This window comes from Sebastes umbrosus, chromosome 14, assembly GCF_015220745.1.
Source record: "Sebastes umbrosus isolate fSebUmb1 chromosome 14, fSebUmb1.pri, whole genome shotgun sequence".
NCBI lineage: Eukaryota > Metazoa > Chordata > Actinopteri > Perciformes > Sebastidae > Sebastes > Sebastes umbrosus.
Window position 1 is genome coordinate 25,967,036 of NC_051282.1, and position 25,715 is coordinate 25,992,750.

The 25,715-nt window shown below is 38.2% G+C and overlaps 2 protein-coding genes across 3 annotated transcripts; both read right to left on the bottom strand.

Moving 5' to 3' along the window:
- Positions 1 to 1,285: 1,285 nt before the first annotated feature.
- Positions 1,286 to 12,568, bottom strand: timp2b (TIMP metallopeptidase inhibitor 2b). The gene is made up of 5 exons (XM_037792890.1): positions 12,244 to 12,568; positions 4,733 to 4,833; positions 4,547 to 4,652; positions 4,336 to 4,460; positions 1,286 to 3,152 (listed from the first exon to the last, which is right to left on the bottom strand). The coding sequence occupies exons 1-5, from the start codon at positions 12,371 to 12,373 to the stop codon at positions 2,955 to 2,957; spliced, it is 660 nt and encodes a 219-aa protein (XP_037648818.1). The 5' UTR covers positions 12,374 to 12,568; the 3' UTR covers positions 1,286 to 2,954.
- Positions 12,569 to 20,775: 8,207 nt separating this feature from the next.
- Positions 20,776 to 25,638, bottom strand: LOC119501811 (galectin-3-binding protein A-like). 2 transcript variants are annotated; one of them, XM_037792447.1, is made up of 6 exons: positions 25,514 to 25,638; positions 24,944 to 25,050; positions 24,190 to 24,402; positions 23,875 to 24,009; positions 22,451 to 22,742; positions 20,776 to 21,964 (listed from the first exon to the last, which is right to left on the bottom strand). In XM_037792447.1, exons 2-6 carry the CDS (start codon positions 25,026 to 25,028, stop codon positions 20,926 to 20,928), a joined length of 1,764 nt encoding a protein of 587 aa, XP_037648375.1. In that variant the 5' UTR covers positions 25,029 to 25,050; positions 25,514 to 25,638; the 3' UTR covers positions 20,776 to 20,925. The 2 variants fall into 2 exon arrangements, with proteins under 2 accessions (XP_037648375.1, XP_037648374.1); XM_037792446.1 differs by having other exon boundaries at positions 24,190 to 24,408.
- Between the last annotated feature and the right edge of the window lie 77 nt (positions 25,639 to 25,715).

Sequence of the window (25,715 nt, forward strand, 5' to 3'; positions counted from 1 at the left end):
AATTTGGTTAGCCAGCCTATTAACCTATTCATAATCATTATTAATAATAACACTGTTGGAATGAAGTAACAAATTCCTCTTACAGTATATTACCAAAGAAAAGACTTTAATTTCATCCTTGAATACATTTAAATAAATACAATGTTTTATACTGTAATTAACTCTCTTATTTTTTATATGAAATTCTGGATGAAATAAGGATGAAATCCTGAGAGTATAATTTTGATAATTACACATTCGTGCACATGGATGGGCTCATGAAGGTATGTCTGTGGATGTCACATGTTGTTGTGTCCACTAGTCGGCAGCAGATTGCTGTTATAGTGCTGTTACTATACTGTCCCTGCCTCTATTTAAGTCTCTCAAATACTGACTTAAGAAAAAATATACAGCACCATGTGTTCCTAGTTTGGACGAATACTATGAGTTAGGTTTATTGTCACTTAAAACAAAATCTGTGTATTATTATGCACATAACTGGATTCTTTGATGAACTGAGATTGAATATACACACAAAACAATCATAAATCATAAATTATGCTACAGAAGAGAGCTAAACAAAGCTGATTATCATGAACCAACCAACATACTATTTATAGACTAGCATGCTCTTAAAAATGTAGAGATTTGGTGGACTTTAAAACAGCACAATTAATGTATAGAGTAAAAAAAAAAAAAAAAATTGAATGTATCCAGATGTTGTTCCAAATTAGACTCTCAGTATGAACTAAGACAAATTTGCATGTTTACAAACACAATTCTCGGAACAAAATGCAAAACAGCAGTCAAAGGAGTTGATTTGCTTTGAAAATGAAATGAAAATGTGTACTACACTGAATAGATAAAAAATATATATATTTAATGATATAAACAAATATAAAACTGAGGTATAAACACTAGTGTGTATAGGATGTCTTTGTTTTGGGGTATATTTAATATACATATATTTTATTTTGTTTGTTTCTTTGCAATTTTCCTCACTGCGGGACTATTAAAGGAATATCTTATCTTATCTTATCTTTAATTTTTAATGTATACATTTAATAAGAAGTGTACAACATATTAATGTAAAGCTAAGACTTCAGCCTGCACCTTTTCAGTCGGCATAAACTTGCTTTGGTTTGTCACTATTTCAAAAGTAATGACTTATTTTTGCTTTGTTTTTATTATTTTTTTAAATGTGTATTTGAGTTGTATAAGTAGAAAACGGACAAAATAAAAACTAAATCCTTTAGCCCACATTATTGACCATTGATGTGAAAATAACCAGTGCAAAGCATCAAAATAGGGTTTGGCATTTAATAATATAATAGTCAAAATGTACAGTATTGTTTCAGCTGGACATGCATGCACAAATCATCTCAAACATTTCATGTGAAACCAGCACAAGACATCACACTGGACTAGAGGTTCAAATGAAGAATCTTTTCACACTCATATTATTATTATTAAAATCACATTGCTCAACACTTTTATGGTCATATCAAAGTAAATGGATGATTGGTTACAATGTGTTTCTTAACCCACTGTCCTAAAGCACGAGACAGTTTATCATTTAGGCCTACAATTTGACCTTTAACGCACATGTATGTCGCTAATGCTGTTAAAATATTTGGTCTTCTCTTTATACAATACCAATGGCGTCACTTGTCACAAAAAATCAAAATGCTGGCTTTTGTTTTTCAACAGAATATGATGAATTATATATTAAATAAAATATGCTCTTACACTAAAGCATTACATAGAGAAGAGCTGTAATATAAAAACATACAAAAATGGAGGATTCAATCCTCTTTTTCAGACATTTTTCATTAAAGACGATATGACTGCTGTGACAAATGTGTTCAAAGTGCATTCTTGTCTATTCAGGATTATTTAAAGAAAACAATAAGCAAAAGCACTACTCGAAACAGGTTTGCCACACCTTTTTAAAAACAAAAAGAGGGGAAGAGTTTCTGCATACTCGGTACAAGAAAGAATCTGAAGAAGGACGGGCAAGAGGTGGCACTCATTCCTTGTGGTAGCTCTGCTGTCACAAATCAGGGCGCCAGTTAATGTTATTCTTGAACACACAGATTCACAGAATTGTTGCACTTTGAGTTATAGGTGTGTATGTGTTTCATTATAATATTATAGTTCACTTTAAAGAGGACCTATTTTGCTCATTTTCAGGCGCATACTTTTATTTGGGGTTTCTACTAGAACATGTTTACATGCTTTAATGTTCAAAAAACGCTTTACTTTACTCATACAGGCTGTGCTGAAGCACCTCTTTTCACCCTCTGTCTGAAACGCTCTGTTTAAACCCCTCCCCCTCCCGAAAAGCCCAGTCTGCTCTGATTGGTCAGCTGGCCCACTCTGTTGTGATTGGTCAACTGAACCAAACTCTTCAGACTCCGCTCTAACTAGCTTCGCATGAGGGCGTGCCAATCTAGGCAGGTATTATGCAAATGTGTTACTTAGTGACATCACCACGTTACGTAAGAAAAGACTGAAAGCAAGGTGTTTCAGGCAGTTTCAGGAGCAGAGTTTCTGTGGGGGAGAGTAACTCCCTTTGGCCTGGATTTTGGGCTTTGTAACTTTGCAGAGCTTTTACATGAACAATTAAACACACTAAAGGAAAAAGCACAAACGCATAATAGGTCCCCTTTAAAACAATACCTTTGTTTTAAAAGGTAAATTAATAGCTCAAGAACAAAAAAAAATACTGAATTGTGATGATGATCCCTTTATTTCAGCTGAGGGAGAAGTGGTTTATGAGGAAGTGCTTTGGATTTAGCGGTCTGAAAGTGCTGAATTCATAAAAAACATAATGAATCCTGTAAATAAAAACAACCTCACCACAGAACACACACCCTATCGCTTTTTTAACAAGAAAACAAAAAAGAATTTGACTGTGTTTTTGGTATCTATGTATATCTTAGACATCCTCAGACTATTGGACAGTGGTGGAGTTAAGGGTCTTGGATGTCCAGGAAATCCTGTTTTGGCAGCGCCGCCCCTCTGTACCAGGCACAAGAGTCATCACTCCTCTTGATACAAGCAAAGTGTTTGGCCTGCGCTCCGCTGACCTTCTTCTCAATCACCAAGTCCGTCCACAGGCACTCCGCCGGGCTGCTGATCATGCAGGGGATGGAGATGCAGGGGGTGATCTGAGGGGGAAAAGAGACCGAAATTAGGGATTGACATGAATAGGGTACAAAAAAATTAACTAACAGATATCACCATGAATCTTCCCCAGTTGATTACTTTCATTAAGACAATTATTTTTTGTATTACAAGTTTTCTGAAATTTAGTTTAAATTTAGTTTAAGTTTAAATATGCAAATGAGGCATTATCTTATTAAATCGTAGAACAAAATTTTGGACAATCAGCTTTCTCCATAAAGGGCCGTAAACTCTGGAACAAATTACCGACTGAAATTAAATTAATTACAGATATAAAGTCCTTTACATCAAAGGTTATACTATACATTTAAAAGCCCAACTAGGGACAAGAGTTGAACATAAGCAATAGCTATAAACTCTCTGTGCAGCTCATCAGTTTCATGCCCTGTATTGAAACTATGTTAAATGGCATTGCTCCTATAAAATAAAAATAAAAATAAAAATAAAAATAAAAATAAAAATAAAAATAAAAATAAAAATAAAAATAAGCTAATTTGTATACTGAACTTAAATAAAGCCAGGTTAAAAATGTTTGTTCCAATTTGTTGACATATTAGAATCTTTTTCTATTACTCCATAAATCAAAATATTACAGTCAACAACCTTAAAAAATAAATGTTTGCCATGTTTTTAGGAATAAAATGTTCTATAAATCAGGCTATGAATGGTGTATGAACACACCCCTCTGTAAAAACCTTCAGAATATAGATAGGAATAAAACTGGAAAGTTTGGTGGATGTAAGTGCTACTGAGGTGGAGATTTCAGGCTCATTCTGAGGCCTTAAATGATATGTATTGTTAAATTCCATACATTTTGCAAGACATTACAGGTTAATAGGTAAAACAAAATAACTAATAGATATCACCATGAAACTTCCCCAGTTGATTACTTACACTAAGACGATTACTTTTGAATAACAAGTTTTCTGAAAATGTTATGTTTAAATATGCAAATGAGGCATTATCTAATGCTAACTTTTGGTGTATTTAGGAGAAATCTAGAGACGCAAATAGACAAAGTAGTAAAATAAACACCTAAATGTGTATTTTGGATGTTTTCTTTCGCCTAGAAGCAAAATAGCCCAAAGTTTTTTTCTCTGGGGTGTCTCCCCTTAAGACAAACAATGCATCTTTCAAGATTGTTTTAGTTTTGTGGTCATTTTCTACCTTGCAACCACAGCCCATTTCATAGCGCTGAGTCAGGCTCTTCTTCTGGGTGGCGCTCATGGCCTCCCAGGGCTCGATGAAGTCACACAGTGTGATATGCATCTTCCCATCGGCCTCTATCTTGCCTGCAGAGGAGGGAAAGTGCATTAGATGACATGGTAACCAATAGGAAGACGTATCAAGGAACTATATTTGTGGGGAAAGGTTGTACCTGCGATAAGATACTCCTTGCCGTTACTCTCCAGAGTCGCTCCACACAGTGAGGAGATGGGAGCAGTGTAGATGGCATCAATATCCTGGGTGGGACCTTTGAACATCTGGCAAATCAAACAGAGAAGATTTAGATTCATATTGGAGTTAAGTTTATACCCCTAACATGAAAATGATAGCTTCATACCTTGATCTGTTTGATCTCGTACTTGAGACTCTTGATGGGGTTTCCGTAGATGTCGTTGCCAACGTCAACCTTCTCCTCTCCAACTACCTTCGCCCTGATAACTGGAGAGAGACAAACCCACATTTTACATGCATTGTATGAGAAAACAAAGTTTCTTTGTGATGTTTAAAACCGAACAGTCTGATCTAAGCCCTGCCCAGGTCTGGCATGCCGGAGTCGGCCACAACACACATTGCTGTGGCTTGGATGTGAGGAGTGTGCATGTGCCAGGTGCTGGGAAAGACAGAGGCAACATGAGTGTTTCATCAGCTGCAATCAGAGGGAGGAATGTGCGCTGCCTGCTCCCAGGCTCCCGGGCCGACGCAGGAGGAAGCCAGTCAGCAATCTTTTGAAAAGCTGAACTAGAATGCTCCCCTTCACCCCCGCCTCAGGCCCTCTCGGCCGGCCTGCCTCTCTGTCTGGATAGAGGTGCTGACATGCAAATCAACCTCTCATGTGTGCAGCCTTCTCTCTCTCTCTCTCTTCCACAGATTCAGAGAGAGAAAATACAACCGTTCAAGTGGAAAAATATCATCAGAGCCATACGAATGAGCTTTTGAGCTCCGAGTATTCAACACAAAAATATGACTCATGTGTTTCACAATCACTGCTCCTGTCATGTGAATCCAAGTAGCATTGATCACATGCCAGTTATAGCTAAATACCTGTGGATTACTGCACATTCACATGACGACTACTACGCTCACAAAATCATATGCAAAATCAAGCTTTTAAGCGAAGGGGAGACTATAGCGACACAGTTAATGTTAACCAGATGTTCAAGAAGTCAAGGTGGCAGCCATACCGACCATCATAATAACCCGCTTCCTTACCAAATAAGATCTTTTTCATTTGCTTTTAATATGACGGAGGTATGAAGCTGCGAGCCATATGTGCCCTAATTCGATGACAATAGAGGCTTAGAGAGAACATCTCCTTTTAAGGGTCTAAAGAGTCGAGGCTTAAAAAAAAAAGAAGAAAAACAGGGGAAAAAGGAGAGTGTGTGGAGAGAGAGAGAGTGATGGAGTGATGAGGATGCAGGAGAACAGAGGAGAGAAGAGACAGGAATAGCAGTCACATTGAAGCCTAACAGTGTCTTCTTGTGTACACAGGGAGAAGACAAAGCAATACTAGTCACAAACATGCAAGTTGTCAGGGAGAAGAGGAGGTGCAACAGCCAGGAAAATGTGCAAAATACTGAGTTTGGAGAAGCTTTTCTGAGCTGCTGTGAAGTAGCAGATATATACTGACAAACAAGCTGCACACACTACAGAGATAATGTAGATAATCTACAGCAGTGAAGATGGTTTTGGCTCACGAATCACAAACTTTTGAGCGAGCAGTGCTGAGAAACTCTCCAACTTCTCTGTCGGGCTACAAAGTGGATTAGTGGTAATCCCCTTGGCCTGAGTGTGCAGAATCAGATCACTTCTCCTTCTACTAGTGTAAAGTAGGGCAGGTGAAAATATGCACAGTATGTAAAAAAACACATATGGTGGGCTTATGTGAATGATACACTGTGTGAACTTTAAAAACAACTTTGTGAGGGTGAGGGTTATCTCTTTAAATGGCATTCAACATGCTAAAAACAGACAAATAATAATAAGATCTTTTCTTCATTATTATTGTTATTATTATCATTATTATTATCATTTCATTTTTGTATTTCTTATTTATTTTTATTATTATTTACACATTTGAATTTATTATCATTTTAATTTATATATTTCTTATTTTTTTATTTAAATTAAATTAAATTAAATTAATCAATTAAATAAATGATATACTGTATATAATTTGAGCAATTGCGCTTTAAAAACAACTTTGGGAGGGTGAGGGTTATCTCTTTAATTTGCATTCACCATGCTAAAAATAGACAAATTATAATACGATGTTTTTTTCATTATTATTATTATAATTAATTTTATTATTATTATTATTATTATTTCATTTATTTATACATTTCTTATTTTTATTATTCTTTTATTTACACATTTTAATTTATTATCATTTGTATGTATTTATTTCTTATTTATTCAAATTAAATGCAATTTAATAAATTATTATTATTATTATTATTATTATTATTATTATTTTTCTCCTCCCTTTTTTTGAATAATGTGCTTTTCAATTTACAGTTATGGTATGTACATATTACTTTATTTGTTATGGCTTAGGTTGTTGTAGTCCTTTTCTTAAGGAAACAATAAAAAGCATGATTACATTTCTAATTTGTTATTTAAGTCATTAACAATAATCAATAAATTCCAAAATAAGCTCTGATGCCCATTGCATTGAAGCACTAATACATTAGTTATTGCTTGAGGTGGTACCGTGTGTTAAAGTTATTTATACCTAATTTCCTGTACTCATATGCAGTAATTCTCACAGGACATGATGATGTTTTCTGGAAGAGGCTGACCAAGCCCTATAAAAATCATAAGTTTGACAAAACCAGGGACTGAGGGAACCATCTAATTTTCTAGTTACTCAAACAATAAACACATTATTTTGTATGTAGTCTTGTGGTCTGGGGAGCGCTTTAAAAAAACAAAGAGAAAAAGAGAAGAAAGCAAATGCATGTCATGTAATTGCAGGGCCTGTACATCCATTTTCCTCTCTGAGAAGCCACAAAGTGGTGGCACTTTGAACGAGAAACTACAAATTCAAACTGACTCCTCGGCTGAACCGCTCCGAGGATGCACGGGTTTAATCCACCATTATCCTTTTTGTTTACTTTACATAATGAAATTTGTTTAAAACCCTCGTTCCATCAGTGAAATATGCTAATAGTTTATCTTCCTGCACCACATGTTTACTGTTTATTTGACATTTTAATTTGTTCACATGCAGTGTAAAGTTCTGAAATCGGACAGATCGATGTGACGCATTATCGCCTGTAATGCTGGAGTTTAAAGCAGCTGTTGTGGGAGCGTGCACACATTCAATCTGTTTTTAATGGCAGCTATGTTGACACAGCTTGCAACGCAGGGGTTGTGTTTATACCGGAAATCACGTCAGAAAACTGGCTTTTCCTTCAAGATCTCAAATGTGCTTTACAGGTACACTCTACAATCACAGAGAATACTGTGAAACAAACTGCAAATACATGATGAGCGCAGCATATGGCCGCCCAGCATTCCTCGGCCTCAGCCAAGGACCCAAGGGACGGATTTCAATTTACGAGGAAAGATTTCATTCCTGCTCCGTCTGTTTTGACAAGACAAATGGAAATACATGTTTATAGCTGACCTGGTATTTTGTTTTTGTTTACTCTAGTATATGGAGAGAGAAATACGCCAGGCTCTAGCAAAATACGGCAAGCTGAGGTCAACTAGGGGCAGGGGTGGAAACTAACCAGTATAGAAACTATGATCAGAGATTAGTGGATACAACAGATCATCTTCAAAACTGACGTTGCACCGGGGACCTAATGATGCAACACAAATGTGTAGTTTCTGCAAACTTTGACTGTTACTTCCCCATTTTCGGGAGTTTCACTTGTTTGCAAGCTACTCGTGTTCTTGAGTAATTTCCAGTATAGATTCCCAGACACTCTGACTGACTCTGTGCAACTTAAGTAATACTTTCACTTCAGTAAACTGTCTGACAGTAAGTAGGGGTTCCTCAAGGCAACGTCTTACTGTGCAGTAACGGCATGGAAATACCAGACAAATAAAAAAATCCAAATAAATTTGATTTATCGTAACACAAATGTCAGTCGCCTACAGTTCAGAGGATAACAGAAACTAGGGCTGGGCAATATATCGATGTTATACCGTGATATGGGACTAGATATCGTCTTAGATTCTGGATAATGTATCGTAATATGGCATAAGTGTTGTCTTTTCCTGGTTTTAAAGGCTGCATTACAGTAAAGTGATGTCATTTTACTTATCAGACTGTTCTAGCTGTTCTATTATTTGCCATTATATCCACATTACTGATGATCATTTATCAAAAATCTCATTGTGTAAATATTTTGTGAAAGCACCAATAGTCAACCCTACAATATTGTCGGAATATCGTTATGGAGGTATTTGGTCAAAAATATTGTGATATTTGATTTTTCTCCATATTGCCCAGCCCTATCCGAAACTAAAATTAAAAAATAAAAAATAAAAAATGTGCATTAAAGTCAGAGCTATAAGGTAGATAATGAGCTTAATTTTGAATGTGCCAGCTCGACGTAGTAAAGTGGGCCATCCATTCATTTTCTATGTAACAACCAGAGAGTTTACAAGTCAAGAACATCGCAAATTAACAAGTTTTGGTATCAAGAACCTTTTGACCAGAGAGGCTGATGGTTTATGTTGAGTAGGAGGGTCTATCCATGGTGCTGAAGCAGGAGCAGGGGGGGTTAAGGTCATGTTAGGACCGGACCTCAGTGATGAAATGAATCGGTGTGGATGTTCAGATGAATATCAGCTCCTTAGTTTAGGTTTAAATCAATTCACAGGATAGAGCCCCAAAGTAAGTAAGGATGTCCCTTCTTCAAAACGGTTGTTTTGGTCTAGTCGACTATGTTTTTCTATTCGATTAGTGTTTTTTTATGCTTTTTTTCATGCTGAATGAATAATTTTTAAGAAACTTAGGAGCACATCCTTGGTAAACACAAGATTTAAAGTGGTGATTTTGTGTGCTTCTTTGTGGAGAAACTCAGTTTTACAGATCTGCCGTTTAAAATCAACTAATCAAGTGTTAATCGACGAAGAATTTTTTTGGTCGAGGACATCCTTGACTGAAAGCCTGCATCTAGAACTGACTTTAAAGGCTCCTCTTCAAACTGTAAAGCAAGGAAGATGTACAAAATGACACTAAAAGTGTTAATAATAATAAGAAAAATAATATTATCTTCATGCAAAAAAGGTTAGAAAATGTTCCATTGTGTCAAAACAAGAGAGTTGTATTTAATATTTAGTGTTGTGTTTAGGAAAACTGAAAATATATCATAAGTCATCAATTCTGTCCATGAGTCAATGTTGGAAAAATGTTCTTTTGGCATCATTATTATTATTTCTACTACTGTTGTTATCATTATTAGTAGTAGTGGCCTACTCCCTATGACGCTGTAGTATTTGTAACAAGAAATAGCAAGTTAAAGGTCATCTTAGCTAACTTCCTTCACTCTCTCTATTATCATTATAAGGAACTGCTGCTGAAAAAAATCAAGACTTTCAGTCTTTGCAGTAAACTCTCCAGCAGGAAGGATAATGTGGTTTCTTCACCCTCCAGCGCCGTGGAATCAAATGGTAAAGAGAAACCTTTGAATAAGTCAGCTTCTGTATACATACCACACACACACACTCAGTCGGCTCACAACCAAGAAAAAAAGACCCTCAGCACACCACCAAATTTACATAGCTACACAAGCCGGTCACTGTTGAGACTCTCGTTAGCTGACGGCCTGTGTTGAAGGCAGCAACAAGCAGAGTTCTGTAATAGGTGAAAAATAAGAGGGAACGGATCCACATGACCTCTGAGGGAGAGCTAATTAAACGACCGTTTAGTCGTCATTAAGGAAGTGCACCATAAACCTCTCAACCACAGAGGTGAGGATGGAAGGAGTAAATTATTCTGCATAATCCTGATGAGCATTACTGATGAAAAGGATGAGATACTACCACATCTGTGCTGTTTCTTTATGAGTCTCCACACAGGATATTCAAGTTATAAATAACAATGGGAAAAAAACTCCGATCAGCCTCAATAACAGGCAAAGATGTGAGAAAAAAATGCTTTTGTAAGCAGTCTTTATATTTTACATTTTGTGTTTCTATTCTACTCAGTGGTGGAAGAAGTATTCAGATCCTTTACTGAAGTAAAAGTACTGTGAAAATACTCCATTACAAGTCCTGCATACATATACTTTTTATATTAGTGTACTAGTAGTATACTTTAAAGTGTACTACTTGGGACTAAATTGGCCCACTTTTTAGTTTATAAAAGTATACTTTTAAGTGTACTTTAAGTGTAAGAATAGTAAACTTTGAGGTCAAACAAGTAGGTCAAACAATATAGTTGGCAAAGGAGATAAAATCTAAGTATACTTGGCTTATACTTGTCAGTGTAAGCCAAGTATACTTAGACTTTTCTATATACTTGTCAGTATGAGTCAAGTATACTTAGACTTTCTGTATACTTGTCAGTATAAGCCAAGTATACTTAGACTTTTCTGTATACTTGAAGTTGTCAATATAAACCAAGTATACTAAGACTTTTCTGTATACTTGTCAGTATAAGCCAAGTAGACTTTTCTGTATACTTGTCAGTATGAGCCAAACATACTTTGACTTTTCTGTATACTTGTCGGTATAAGCCAGGTATACTTAAACTTTTCTTTATACTTGAAGTTGTCAATATAAACCAAGTATACTTGGACTTTTCTGTATACTTTTAAGTATAAGCCAAGCATACCTAATACTTTTCTGTATACTTGTAAGTATAAGCCAAGTATACTCAAACTTTTCTGTATACTTGTCAGTATGAGCCAAGTATACTTAGACTTTTCTGTATACTTGTCAGTATGAGCCAAGTATACTTAGACTTTTCTGTATACTTGTCAGTATGAGCCAAGTATACTTAGACTTTTCTGTATACTTGTCAGTATGAGCCAAGTATACTTAGACTTTTCTGTATACTTGTCAGTATGAGCCAAGTATACTTAGACTTTTCTGTATACTTGTCAGTATGAGCCAAGCATACTTAGACGTTTCTGTATACTTGTAAGTATAAGCCAAGCATACTTAGACTGTTCTGTATACTTTTCAGTATAAACCAAGCATACTTAGACTTTTCTGTATACTTGTCAGTATAAACCAAGTATACTTAGACTTTTCTGTATACTTTTCAGTATAAACCAAGCATACTTAGACTTTTCTGTATACTTGTCAGTATAAACCAAGTATACTTAGACTTTTCTGTATACTTTTCAGTATAAACCAAACATACTTAGACTTTTCTGTATACTTGTCAGTAGAAGCCAAGTTTACTTAAATATAATTTTGTTAAGTACAGTATATCTCTGATAAGTACATAAAAAGTAAACTGAAAGCATACTAAGAAGTATACTAACAGCACACTTGAATAAACTTCTTTTTGGTAAGGGTAAGTAGGCTAAGTTATATATTTCACCACTGTAGATCTAAAAAAGTAGGTCAAACAATATAGTTGGCAAATGAGATAAAGTAGCCTACAAGACTGAAGAATATCAACAGATGGTCATGAGAGAGAGAGAGAGAGAGAGAGAAGGAGGAAAAAGAGAGGAGGTGGAAAGAAAGATTAAGAGAGACAGAAATTTCCATCCTCCTCCTCCTCCTGTAATTGTAAACACAGGAGTAGGGGGAAGTTTCCCTCTCAGCATTTACAGTTTCTCTGTCAGAGATGATCCTCGACATCATCTATATTATAAACACATAATGATCAAATGCTACTTCATATTCATTCATTATACTCAGTTAAAATCAACTTACCAACATCTGAGGAGCAGTAGGCCTGCTGAGGATGCACAGGGGCGCAGCTGCAGGCTTCTGCTATTTCTTCCACTCGCCACAGAAACAGGATGGCCAGGGTGACTAAACAACTGTTCGCCGTCCAACTCATCTTGAAAAATTAATTTAAAGAGATAGGGGAGAGATAAAAAAAATTTAAAAAATAAAAACTTAAAGGAGATGAGGCAGGAAAATGTCCAAAGCTTCAAAGTGAATAACAGATGGTCCACTTGTCAGAGTGTGAGATGCAGAGAGCATGAGAGAGAGTTCATTCCTGTTGCTCCTTCAAAATCTGTTTTCCACTACCGTGAGGAGCCCTGCTTTTATGAGTGCAGGCAGCCAGCAGACTCCTCCCCTGCTGGGGGCTCAGCCAGTCAGCTGCTGCTGCAGCTCTGTGGAGGTCAGGGGCTACCGGAGTGTTCACATCCACCCGCAAAACCCCCGTCACCTTCTGTCACAATACTGTGGCATGGAAAGGTGGATCATCGTGCGTGTGCGACATACATCTGTTACAACACACCCTTCAGCCACACGCATGAAACCATGACCTCAACTTTAACCTTGAACTATCCCCAAATATTAAAGGTGCAGTGTGAAACATTTAGGGTGTATGGAGGACCACGAGAGTCACGGAAATAGTAAGAAAGCATTTAATTGATTAATAGCTAATTTTACAATAAAAAAGGCATCAATAAATTTGCTTACAAATGTATTTACTATATGAAGCAATTCTTTTTAAAATAAAAATTAAAAAAATATATATTTATATATATATTTATATCGTGAAGCAGCATTTGATCATATATATATATACTTATATATATATTTATATATTTTTTATTTTAAAAAGAATTGCTTCATATAGTAAATACATTTGTAAGCAAATGTATTAATGTAATATATATTAATAATATATTAATATATATATATATATTTCAAATAAAAATATTATTATACAATTATAAGCAATTATTTGACATTTTTATGGGCGATAAAAAATAATTTACAAATGAAATATTGATCCATCAATAAATAGTTCAGTTTGTAATTTAGTCCATTTATTCATAGATTAATAAATATATTTGTGAACAAATTTATTAGTGCCTATTTTGTTGTTGTTGTACAATTAGATATGAATCAATTGAATGCTTTATTACTATTTCCATGACTCTTGTGGTCCTCCGTAAGGGGGGATCTATTAGCAGAAATGGAATATAATAGTGTATATAGAGTTTTCATTAGTGCATAATAACCTGAAACTATACTTGTCAACCTTGAAGACATCAAAAATAAAGAGGATTTTGAAACCAAAGCGGTTTCAAAATTTGAGTTTCAGAGACTTTGTTTTCTGCATTCTGGTGACTTTTAAAGAATGAAAATAACAAAATAATAAATACACCGCAACAGCACATTTTGTTATATAGGCCTGCTTTTAATTTCACTTTTAATTCTCAGGAAAGAAAACTGAATAATTTTTCCCTGGTGTGAACTAATATTCATTAGTTTTTATTAGTTTTTATAATATTACTTATTTTTATTACTTTTGTATTTCTTTATCTTATTTATTTATGTATTTATTTATTTATTCTACCTTTATTTAACCAGATAAGTCAATTGAGAACCAATTCTCATTTACAACGACGACCTACAACACTTGTAAGTTTAAGAAGTATTGTAAGGTCAGTGTCACCTCCACCCTCAGGTCAAACTGTCTGTGGTAACAGTGACCTTACAACACTTCTTACAACACCTGTAAGTGTAAGCAGTATTGTAAGGCCACTGTGTGACCTGAGGTTGGAGGTCACACTGTCTGTAGTAACAATGACCTTACAACACTTCTTATAACACCTGTAAGTGTAAGCAGTATTGTAAGGCCACTGTGTGACCTGAGGTTGGAGGTCACACTGTCTGTAGTAACAGTGACCTTACAATACTATACTTCCTTACAATACCTGTTGTAACACTACAAGTTGGACAATTTTCCGTTTTGCTGTGATTTTTGTTCTTCCCTTTTTTTATATTTCCACAGTAGTTTTGCAATGCAATACGTTCCTTAAACCTGTAAGAACATTTGACCGCTTGGCGACAGCAAAAACAAGCTGTAAACACAACACTAACATGGCGTCAACTTTTGAGTTGAAAAGGTGAACCTGTTAGCAAACAGCTGCTTTGTTTACACATCCAGCAGTTACTTAGCAACATTATCACTCATTTGGAGTCGTGTTTCTGGTCACCGGTCCAGTACTCACTCTCTTTTAACTTGTATACTTGTCAGTATGAGCCAAGTATACTTAAAACTTTCTGTATACTTGTCAGTATAAGCCAAGTATACTTAGACTTTTCTGTAATATTGTCAGTATGAGCCAAATATACTTAGACTTTTCTGTATACTTGTCAGATTTCTGTATACTTGTCAGTATAAGCCAAGCGTACTTAGACTTTTCTTTATACTTGTCAGTATGAGCCAAGTGTACTTAGACTTTTCTGTATACTTATCAGTATGAGCCAAGTGTACTTAGACTTTACTGTATACTTATCAGTATAAGCTAAGTGTACTTCGATTTTTCTGTATACTTATCAGTATGAGCCAAGTATACTTAGACTTTTCTGTATACTTATCAGTATAAGCTAAGTGTACTTAAACTTTACTGTATACTTATCAGTATAAGCTAAGTGTACTTAGACTTTTCTGTATACTTGTCTGTATAAGCCAAGTATACTTAGACTTTTCTGTATACTTGTCAGTATGAGCCAAGTATACTTATGTATACTTTTGTTAAGTATATCTCTGATAAGTACATCAAAAGTAAACTGAAAGTATACTCTCTTATTTTAAGTTTTAAAGAAGTAAACTAATAGCACACTTGGTTTTTGCTCTAAACATTCACGCTACCGATAATTCACAGTTGAGAAAACTGTGACGAGCGTCCTGCAGAGTAATCGCCAGCCCACGCCGCTCACTTTATCTGTGGTTTTATTTCAGTGAAAGTGTTTATTCATGCACAGTCACTTTCTGTAACAATTAAAACACTGTTTCAGATGAAAATACTGAGGAAGTAGGAGTGAAGGAGTGGAGAGAAGTGACATCATCCCCTTAAACTTAATAGATTCAATCTGGCGGCGATTTCCCCCCAAGCGTAAGCTACCCAAACCCCTCCGCTGAAACATTATGCTATAGTCGAATTCTTGAGTTGTTTCTCATCCCTTACTCATGCACAAAAATAGATGGCTCCTTTGTTGGAAAGTTCCCCGCTACAACACCACCTCAGGAAACGGAGGATCTCAAGAGTTTTGGGGTTTTGTGTGTGGATTCTGGCTCAGAAGTGAGAGATCACAGTGAGGGCATGTGATTAGAGTTGATGATGAATAATGAAGAGGACCGAAGAGAAAGAGAGAGAGCGAGAGACAGGACTGTATCTGCTGTGGCTGCCTCGCTCCCTGACATCATATTTGGCCACCGACTGTCGGTCTTCTGGCCACTCTGGCAAATATTTCCACTGTTTTCCATAGTTGAGCATTTTTTGCTTGGTTGCTTTTCCACTGTTAGCCTACTTGATGCCTGTGTAAAAACAGGCAGGGAGAGAGAGTGAGAGGAAAATGGGAAGGTCATCTTTGTGATGACTTAATGATGACTAACGTCCCCCTACGTCTTAAGGAGAAATTCGGATATTCATTCGCTATTATCTTTGGGGTAATAATGCCATCAGAGAGATAAGGAAAATTCCCAAATTGTTAGAAATTTTGCAAGCCGGTATGACTCGTCGGAAGCAGAGTGGAAGTTACCAGACACAAACGACATAAGAGGGACAACAACACAGATGTTGGGCGTGGGGCAAGAAATTAAGACACATGAAAGGAAGTGACACATCCAAGAAGACCAAATGAGTAAAAGTATGCTGTTACAGTTTACCAAAAGGCATTAGAGGAACAGCAAACGCCTTCTTCTGGGCAAAGCCCGCCGCCCCCTGTCCAAACAGCTGGCTTCCTTTTGCACCGAGATGCCTGACTGATGTGGTGGGCTCTGCTCAGATCGCAGCCGTGTCCCCGGCTCCTGGGCATATTTCAAATGACCTCACGGCGTGACCATTCGGAGCCATTTCCCACACTGCAACGTCTCGCTTTAGAACTGGGTTTTACTCGCCAGTAAAGATCTGGATTATTGTATCAACATTTGGTTTTAATTTGTTGAAAGAGGGCGGATTTGTCAAAGAAGTGCAATGTAAGCAGCCCCCTGTGTGCTTTGCCCGCTACACACTCCAAAAGGGGCTCAGGAATGGCCTGAACCTCCGTCCCTTAAATTACAGACTTGCAAGGCCAGGAATACTCTCAACAGGAAGTGCCCGGCAAGATGGAAAAAAGAGGGTCTCATTGCGGGAACTGGTGGGTGCTGTGGCAGTGACCCACATCCTCTGACTCCCACCTCTTCTGCCCTGCACATATCCCACATGACCTGACCAACACAGAGCTTTTCGACTGTCCGTCCCCTGCTGCATGTCCGCCCCCTCCCTCTTTGTCTCGATGTGACCCAGGCCACGGCCCAGGGGTAATTCCCGTCATTTTCCATTCATCAGGGTGCAGCTATTCATATTTTATTGGTGACAATGCAAGACAGTGAATCAGCGTTAGCGAATTCACCTCAGCGACAGGAGGAAAATACCTCTGCATGAAAAAACAAATCACACCATAGACTCTAGGGTCAAGTGGTCTGGACTGTCCTCAGAGTGGCGTCACAACGTCACAGTTAGTCACCATGAGTCTGCTGGTAACCTCCACAAAGCGTCATCACTTTCTTAAGTTGGTTTCAGTGGAAATGAACGCCTCCGCAAGAAACTTTTACGTAACAGATCCATACATGTAAATTACCGTTAAATTATTGTACAATCATTTCCTCTACAATGCTGACAGTGAATGACGAGGATGCGCTTTAACTGATGAACTAGCAGGTTGGTGTTTTGCAAGAGTTTTAAAGCTTCAGTAGGAAGGTTCATCAGTGGAAGCAATTCCTTTCATCTAGTTATTTGATCCAACATAGATATGAACATTTTTATCTGTTAAATTAAATACTTTATGCTGACAACTGTCCATTTCAATGTGTATGTTTTTCTAACATAAGGGGAAATTGGAAAATTCTGGGAGGACATTTGAGTTCAAGCTGGTAAATTACATACTTAACCCACTAAACAGGATTGATTTCAAAATTCTAGGGCAAAACCACACAAACAAAGTCAATTATTTGCTGGGAAAAATGACACAATAATAAAATATACAGCCAGATGTTTTACTCGCAGCAAAACAAGTGACGACACATCTGAACTTTCCCTCCTGGAGAATACATTACAGTGTGCTGCACGTAACCTGGCATGACATTGCTTGTGAATGAATCACTTGCTACGCAGCACTCTCTCCTACATCATACTAAACCATTGCTATGAGTTTGTACAACCCTGAACCATGCGGAAGAATCATCTTTGAATACACACAGTGATCATGTAACGATCGGCGGAAGCAACTGATCAATCATCTGTTGTGGTGTCATGCTTCTGTGCGCCCACCGTCTGTGACGCTTCTCAGAAACCGATGACTCACTGTGAGTTAGTCTGTTACTTTATGTGTGGCTGTTTAACCCACCTGCCCGGGCACGTAGGCCTGCATGTTGTTAAAGTGTGTCAGGTTTAGTCTGTTGTGTGGTGAAAACACAATTGCTTGGAAAGACTCCATGATTCATGAGGAGGAAACTGCCATCATCCGTAATCAATCAAACCCCTGTGAACACAATTCAGCACCTTATCTGATGAGTCTGACATGTTTGAAGTTTGTTGTTTTCATTCTGTTGGGGAGAAGTGTGATGATAAACGTGACTTTTGACTAATTCACATGGAATTCACATCAAATTTGAATTATTTTAGCAAGCCACAACGCTGCATCAACAACACAGGGGCAGACTTTACTGTTAAGCAATGTAGGCAACTACTTGGGCCCCAAACTAAAAGGGCCCCAAACAACTATAGATTTATTATGATGTTAAGATAGATATAAAAAAATATTGAAATATGTTACTATTCTAACTCAATGTACCCTGAAATAACGTGCAAAAGGCCCCCAAAGCACTTAAAATAATATGCAACTCACTGTACTTCAGAGGAAAACTTAACAGTACTAGATTTACCTGACAGAGAATTGTTACTGGTTACGTTGCAGATTCAGATTTTACTCACAAAATATAACAATTTAAATATGATGCATTATCATTCATGAAATTATCCAGCATTATATTAGAAGTGAAAGCTCCACTTTTTAGTACATATTGCTGATAATACCTCTCTTTCACTCTTCACTTGAAGTAAACATTTGAATGCAGGACTTTTACTGTGCAGTATTGAGAGTTGTACTATTAATAGTTAATAGTTTTACTATTAAAGGGACTGTTTGTAACTTCTTACACGTATAAGTCAATCCGGATCGGTGTCCCATGCGCGCTCGTGTCTGGCTACGCTGTTCAGACTCAGACTCCAACACAAACTACACGGAAGCACCAAAACCGCAAAGTTATATCTAGTGAAGCCCGTCTGTTAAACAGTGTTGGCTGCGGTCGGAGGACGCGGGGGAGACCGTAGCTTTGGTCTCCAGGGACGGAGTCTCTGCTGTACTCTGCTCCTCTGCCTGCCTGCCTTCACTCACACAGCTCGCTCGTTCTCGCTCCACCTCTACACGTGCATGCGCGCACACTACACACTGCGGAAGAGTTAGTTTAGCTCTGAGAATATCTAGGGAATGTACAGTGGATGTTTGTGCAGAAATAAATGCTGCCAATCCTCCAGACCAACAGAGGTTTCCTGTGTCTTGTGAAGTGACGGGGCTCCGCAGCGAGAAACGTTATCGTCTTCGACCAGGTGCCGGTGTCTCCCCTGTTCCCTCCGGCCGCGGTCAGGAGGCTGAAGCAGGAAAAGCCAACATTAGGATCGGCAGTGATTCATTGAGAGACCTTCATATGGTCAGCTTACATTAGTGCCAAGCAGATGTAATATAGAGAGATATTGTGGTTTTAGCTGACGTGTGCGCCTCACTGTTTTGATGGATGCTTGCTCACATTCAGGTAGTGCGTGCCCACGGGCGAGCGGCAGGACGCTGACTTTCGTTGACTTAACGGCCACAGGTGTCGCTGTTACAACCAATTTCTGATTCTTACAAACAGTCCCTTTAAGAAAAAGTTTTTAGTGGCTTTCTTCAGTAACACTTCATTTTACAGGTCTGCAAATTCCGTGGTAATTAGGTGATAATTAGTAAGTAACCTCTTTGAAATTTCTTTGGAATTACTGCCAAATTACCACAATATTTACCTCCCCGTTTTCAGTCTTTGTCCTAAACTAGCTCATTGGCTGCTGACTGTAGCCTTATAATTAACAGACAAACATGAGAGTGATAATAATCTAATCATCTAACTCTCCACCAGATATAGAAGCGTATTTTCCAAAGTGTTGAACTACTCCTTAAAGCTAATATTTCAATGACATTTAGCCGACATACTTTAAGTTGCAAACTGTAAAGCACTTTATTTCCTGTTTTTGTCCTGCACAAATGCGTAATATGGCTCCCTAACAGACCTTCACTACTCATCGTAATGATGATATATGCATATAAACCGTTCTCCTTCAGTGAGCTGTGCAGCAGCAAAATGGCAGATAAAGATAAACATCAGGAGAGAGCACACTCCTGAAAAAGAGCTGAAAAGTTCTGCATAACATGTCCAGTAGAGTGAAGCTATAAATCAGTCTGATGATTAATGTAACTTGGCCCCGTTTTGTCATTTTGTGTGTCTCACATCTGGATAAACTCCAGGTTAGGATTTATATTTTCCGTCGCTCTCGTGAAGAACAAAGTGCTGACACACACACACAGAGGGAAGGATCTAGAAATCACTTTAATCATCATGTTTATTTGCCATTTAAAAAAAAAAAAAGGATACTTGAATTAAATCACAGACAGGTGATACATTTGTAGATAATCAACAAAGATTAATGGAAAAAAAAATCACACAGATAGTAGCATCATTGCAATCTATTGAATAATAAGCAGACAAATGCCCGGCTATAGAGTGCTCCAGGAATGACGTATTTTTGTAGGCCAACCAGGAAGTTAGCATCGCCCTGGTTCCCTCGACAAAAAGCCAATAAGATTGTTCCTTTGGGTTTTGGATTATTGCAGAAAATAAGCTCTGTTGCAAACACACGTTTATGAAACTTACACGTTTTGTTCAGCAAGATAATCTCCACAAATTAACAACATTTTTATGATTTTCGAAGTGTAAAAGCTAACGTTAGCCTATAAACGAACTACACCACGGTCGCAGGAGCGTGAGTATACCCAACGAGGCTGTAAAGGCGGACGAGTCAGCGTGATGACGTTTAAGTAGTCTCATTTAGTCACTTGTTAGCAACCGTTTTTTTAAAGACACGTAAAAGCTTCAAAATTCACCAGTGGGGTATTTATTGATGTATTTTATGTCGTAGAACTAAACGTTAAAATCTCTTATGCTTGTGTTAACCACAGACCTTATTTCAGGCATCTAACTAAAAACCCATTGACTTCCAGACGAGGGAACCGGAAGTGCTAAAATGCTAACTCATTTCCGGGTTTTAAGACTCATTCCTGTTCCACTCTATTGGCTCAGACATACTCCGGTCTCACTACAAAGTGGTAGGTGTACTGGTCATCAGGACAGGGGTAGGCAGCCTGGGTCCCATTCGTAGCCATGTCGTCCTTGAAGTCCTGAACCTGACAGATGTACTTGCCCTGGCACATCAGCAGGAGCTGGTTACGGAAAAGGATGTTGCTCAACTCGGAGGGGCGGCTTTGGGCCGCCAGCCTTGCTGCAGGGAACGACTCGCACCTCAGGCCTCGGTTTGAACACTCATACTGGTTCATGAAGACATTTGCCTGCCAGCTAATCTGGTTGCTCTTGAAGATCATGCTGTTGTGGATCGGTGTGTTGAGCTGCCTGGTTGCGCCTTGATTGTATTGATTGTATTGACCGTATTGATTGTATTGATTGCGATAGGGTGTTTGGTATTGGCTTATGGCAACACTCCATGGCTCGGCGGTGTAGATCCTCGGCCGGTAATCATCATCTTCTCGGTTGAACTTTGGGTTGGACATCAATTTGCTGAAGAGCAAAACATTGAACTGGAAGGCTTTGAAGATCTTTTCATGATACATATTCTTATGGGTGCTGTAGAGCGAGGAGTTGGACTCCAGGTCATACAGCACCTCAGTGGGGATCATAGGGAAACGGACGCGACTCAACAGGTTGAGCTGGGTCTCCAAACTGGCCGAGTTACCCCTCTCTGTGATCCAGCTCTCTACAGTCTGAAGCACAAAGTATTCATCTGGCACCACCAGGTCCGAGCGCATCAGAAGGGATCCGAGGAGCTCGACGGAGAGGTGGGTCCAAGCAGGGGACATGGTCAGATTTTGGAAGTTCCAGGCCAGATACTGCAGACAGGTCTCCTGGAGGACCATGTCCCCAGTCTCTTCAGCATATTTGTAAAGGGACACCTGGGTGTGGAATAAGGTGTCCTCTGGGAGGATTTCAGAGAACAGCCGGCCTGTGTCCTCCATCAGCTGCTTCACCCCAAACGTATAGGCCATCCAGTGGAGGCACTGCGCCGAGGAGGACGTCACATCAATCTTGCGGGTGTAAATGTACCTATTAAAAAAAAAAAATTATCGACATTCACTGTTGTTAATATCATATATCTAATGTTAATCCATTATATATTTAACAAATCAAAAATTATATCAGTATGATTTTTCACCATTTCTGAGAAATTTTTGAGTAAATATGGTAAAAATCTAGAATAAATACATGGAAATAAAACTAGTACTGGTTAATACTACTAATTCCATGGTAACAAATTGATATATTTTTGTATATTAACCTATTACTAGCATAATAATAGAACATGGTTTGTTTTTTTCTTTTAGCATGAAGCGTCATCTCGACCGTTTGGTAGAGGCCTATATTAAAATGAACTGTGGGGTCTTTTAAAAAACAACAACAAAAAAGCATTGATTGTTGTTATAATTGCCCCAAAGACAGAAAAAATGCAAAGAGAAAAATTTGCCATTGCCTTTTTCTTAGTGAGGACATTAAAGGGTTAAATCAATTGAAGTCATAGTAGGTTCAGTATACCTGATGAAGGAGGTGAAAAAAGGTTCGCAAGACTGGCTGATGTCGACCGTGATGTTGTTGATCCCCTCTGAAGCATTGAAGAGCGGGAACTGTGAGAGGATCATTTTGTGCGCGCAAGTCGTCGTCTCGACCACCACCGTCGTCTCGTCCTCCTGTCGGTTTCCAGTCGCAGTCTGGACAAAGATCTGGAAGTCACAGCCGCGCCCGCTGTCGAAGATTTGGCCGCGCTCATCGGACAGACTGATGCTGTGGTCCAGAGAGTATGTAGAATCAATTTTGGTCATGTTTGAGCCTGGAACCACAAATCATTGGGATGATTGACATTTGATAGACGGAAAACACCAAGCTCAAGAGTTCGACGCTCGAAACGTCACAATATATGTTCATGGGATCATTATCTAGTGTGCAGTTTTTGTCTTCTGTCCAGCTCTCAGTATTTATCGTCTGGATGTGCGTGCTTTTGTACATTAATACACATATGATAATATTGTAATCCAGAGCCTCTTAAAGCATTTTATTACACGGCTTTGTTGAATACTCAATTCTGGTTGGTCAATCACGGCGTTCTACGGTCTGTTATTTCTTTATAACAGACCGCTGCTATGGGCCCAGTTCTGATGTCGGACTCTGTCGGACCATTTTTGTGTCAAATTATTGATTTCGTAAAGGAACAGTGAGACATTTCGGGGGATCTATTAGCAGAAATGCTATATAATGTTCATAACTATGTTTTCATTAGTTTATAATCACCTGAAACTAAGAATTGTTGTGTTTTCGTTAGCTTAGAATGAGCCCTTCATGTCTACATAAGGAGCGGGTCCTCTTCACGGAGTCCGCCATGTTTCTTTAGTAGCCCTGAACGGACAAATCAAACACTGACTCTAGAGAGAAACCTTCACGTTTTTATGTTACCTGAAGGCCACCGTAGTTCTCCGATACGCTTGTAAAACTGCGATAACATGAGTGCTAAACCGTAGTACCGTCTGCCGCAGTCTGACTCCCGTTGCTCCTAAAGTAGTGTTAATATGGTAAGGGTGGCCTCTGAGCGAGGGGGCTCACGTTACCGCGGTCTTGGAAAGGGAATAGTGAGCGGAGGGGTACTCAGTTGGTTGCAATCTGCAACCACACCACTAGATGCCGCCAAATCCTACACACTGTACCAATTAAGGAAGTAGCCGTGTAATAAGCGGGATAATGTACAGCAAGCGGGTCACTGTTGTGAAATAAACCCCTTCAGGGCGATGCAAGACCCCTCCACATCGCCCTGTCGGGGTTTATTTCACAACAATGACCTGAGACAAAACACACAATAAACAAAGAAGAATTTGACTGATAGTATTATTATTATTTTTCAAATTTTCTATAGACATTGATAATATTGTTATCGTGAATTCTTTTGGCATGACGAGAGTTTAGATACGTACCGCTTGTTTCACAAATGACTCCAACGTCCTCTTTGTGGCTGCAGTCAGTCGCTCCCCAGCTTTTGAAAGCACATGTAGACAGATAGTCCTCCGTGCCTTTACATTCCATATCATCCAGCCAAATAGGTCCAGACGCTAGGATGCAAAATGAAAGGGTATAAATGTGTTAATTGTTGTGGCATTAACACATCAAACAGTGACCTTTTTTTTTTTTTTTGGATGGCTGGATTTGTTATTATCAAATCACAGCTCCTCACTCATTGGAATAACTTCACTGCCCTCTGGTGGGGCATGAATAGAAGTAGAGAAGGGCACCTTTCCCATAGTCCTTCCCAGTGACAACAGATTTGGCTCCGGGGAAGTGCAGCTGACGACACACCACCTGGGCCTCGTGCAGGTCCCAGCCGTCGTCACACACCGTTCCCCATGTGTCAGAGTGGTAGATTTCCACACGGCCCTCTGACACACCGCCACCAAACAGCCTCACTTCACCTTCCTGCGGCCCAGGATCTCTTTCTCTTCCTCTTCCTCTTCCTATGAGCAAACACAGGATATAATTAACCAAGGCCGTGACAGCAGAGAGGTCATACAAATATCTGTGTAGAGTAGAATTGATTGATAATTTGATAATCAATTTGAGTATTTTTTTTTAAAGGAAAAAATAACTAAAAATTCTCTGATTCCAGCTTCTTAAATGTGAATATTTTCTGGTTCCTTTACTCCTCTATGACAGTAAACTGAATATCTTTGAGTTGCGGACAAAACAAGACATTTGAGGACGTCATCTTGGGCATTGGGGAAAAACATTTTTCACCCTTTTCTGACATTTTATAGACCATACAACTAATCGTTTAGTCGAGAAAATAATCAAAAATGAAAATTATCGTTAGTTGCAGCCCTAGTGTAGAGTGAGCATGATCAGAGTAGATTTATAAAAAGCACAAAACATAATAGACATTGCATTGAAAACTAGTACATTATTAAGACTGTATCCTTTTCCATAAAATTAATTTCAAGACAAACATTTTATTAGTTTTCACACGAATGAGATATGCTTCGGATGACTCACTGAACAGGTCAAATCTCATTGCACTTTCAGAGTCGTGGAGAAGTAGCAGAAGCCACAGAGTGAAAACGTGTCGATGTGCGAGCATTTTCAACCACCAGCGGAGGACTCTGACACAGACAAAGACAAAGACAAAGACAAAGACAAAGACAAAGACAAAGAAGAAGTAACTTTACAAATCAAAATCATTCCTCGAGTGATTTTGATGTTGTCCAAAAGCACCAAAAGTGGAAATATAGTTTTTTTTAATATACTGTCCATACATATATTTGCATAAATCAAGCATATTTGTCCACTCCCATGTTGATAAGAGTATTAAATACTTGACAAATCTCCCTTTAAGGTACGTGTTGAACAGATAAAAAAAATGTGTGATTAAATATTTTAATCAATTGACAGCCTTAGTTTTTGGTCTTTTGTCATATAAATCCAAACATTTATTGCATGAATATAAAACTTTAACGTTTTCATTAAGATGGAATGCAATTCATTTTAACTGACTATAATAAAGGTGTGCAATAAAATTAAAGATAAAATGTGCAAAATTCCTTAAATATAATGAAACCACATTACCTTTTCTTCTCTGGTTATTAAGTGCTCTTCTCTCGTCTGCAGTCTGTGACACAAATCTCACCCCTTTTAAAGCTTCACTTCTCCATTCCCCGGCTGTTTTCCCCAAGTTTCGTTTCACAAAGCACAGACCAGGAAATCAGGATATTGAGCAACAGTTTTTGGTCTTGCCCAAACCTGTCTGAGGATAATGTCTAATTCTTTT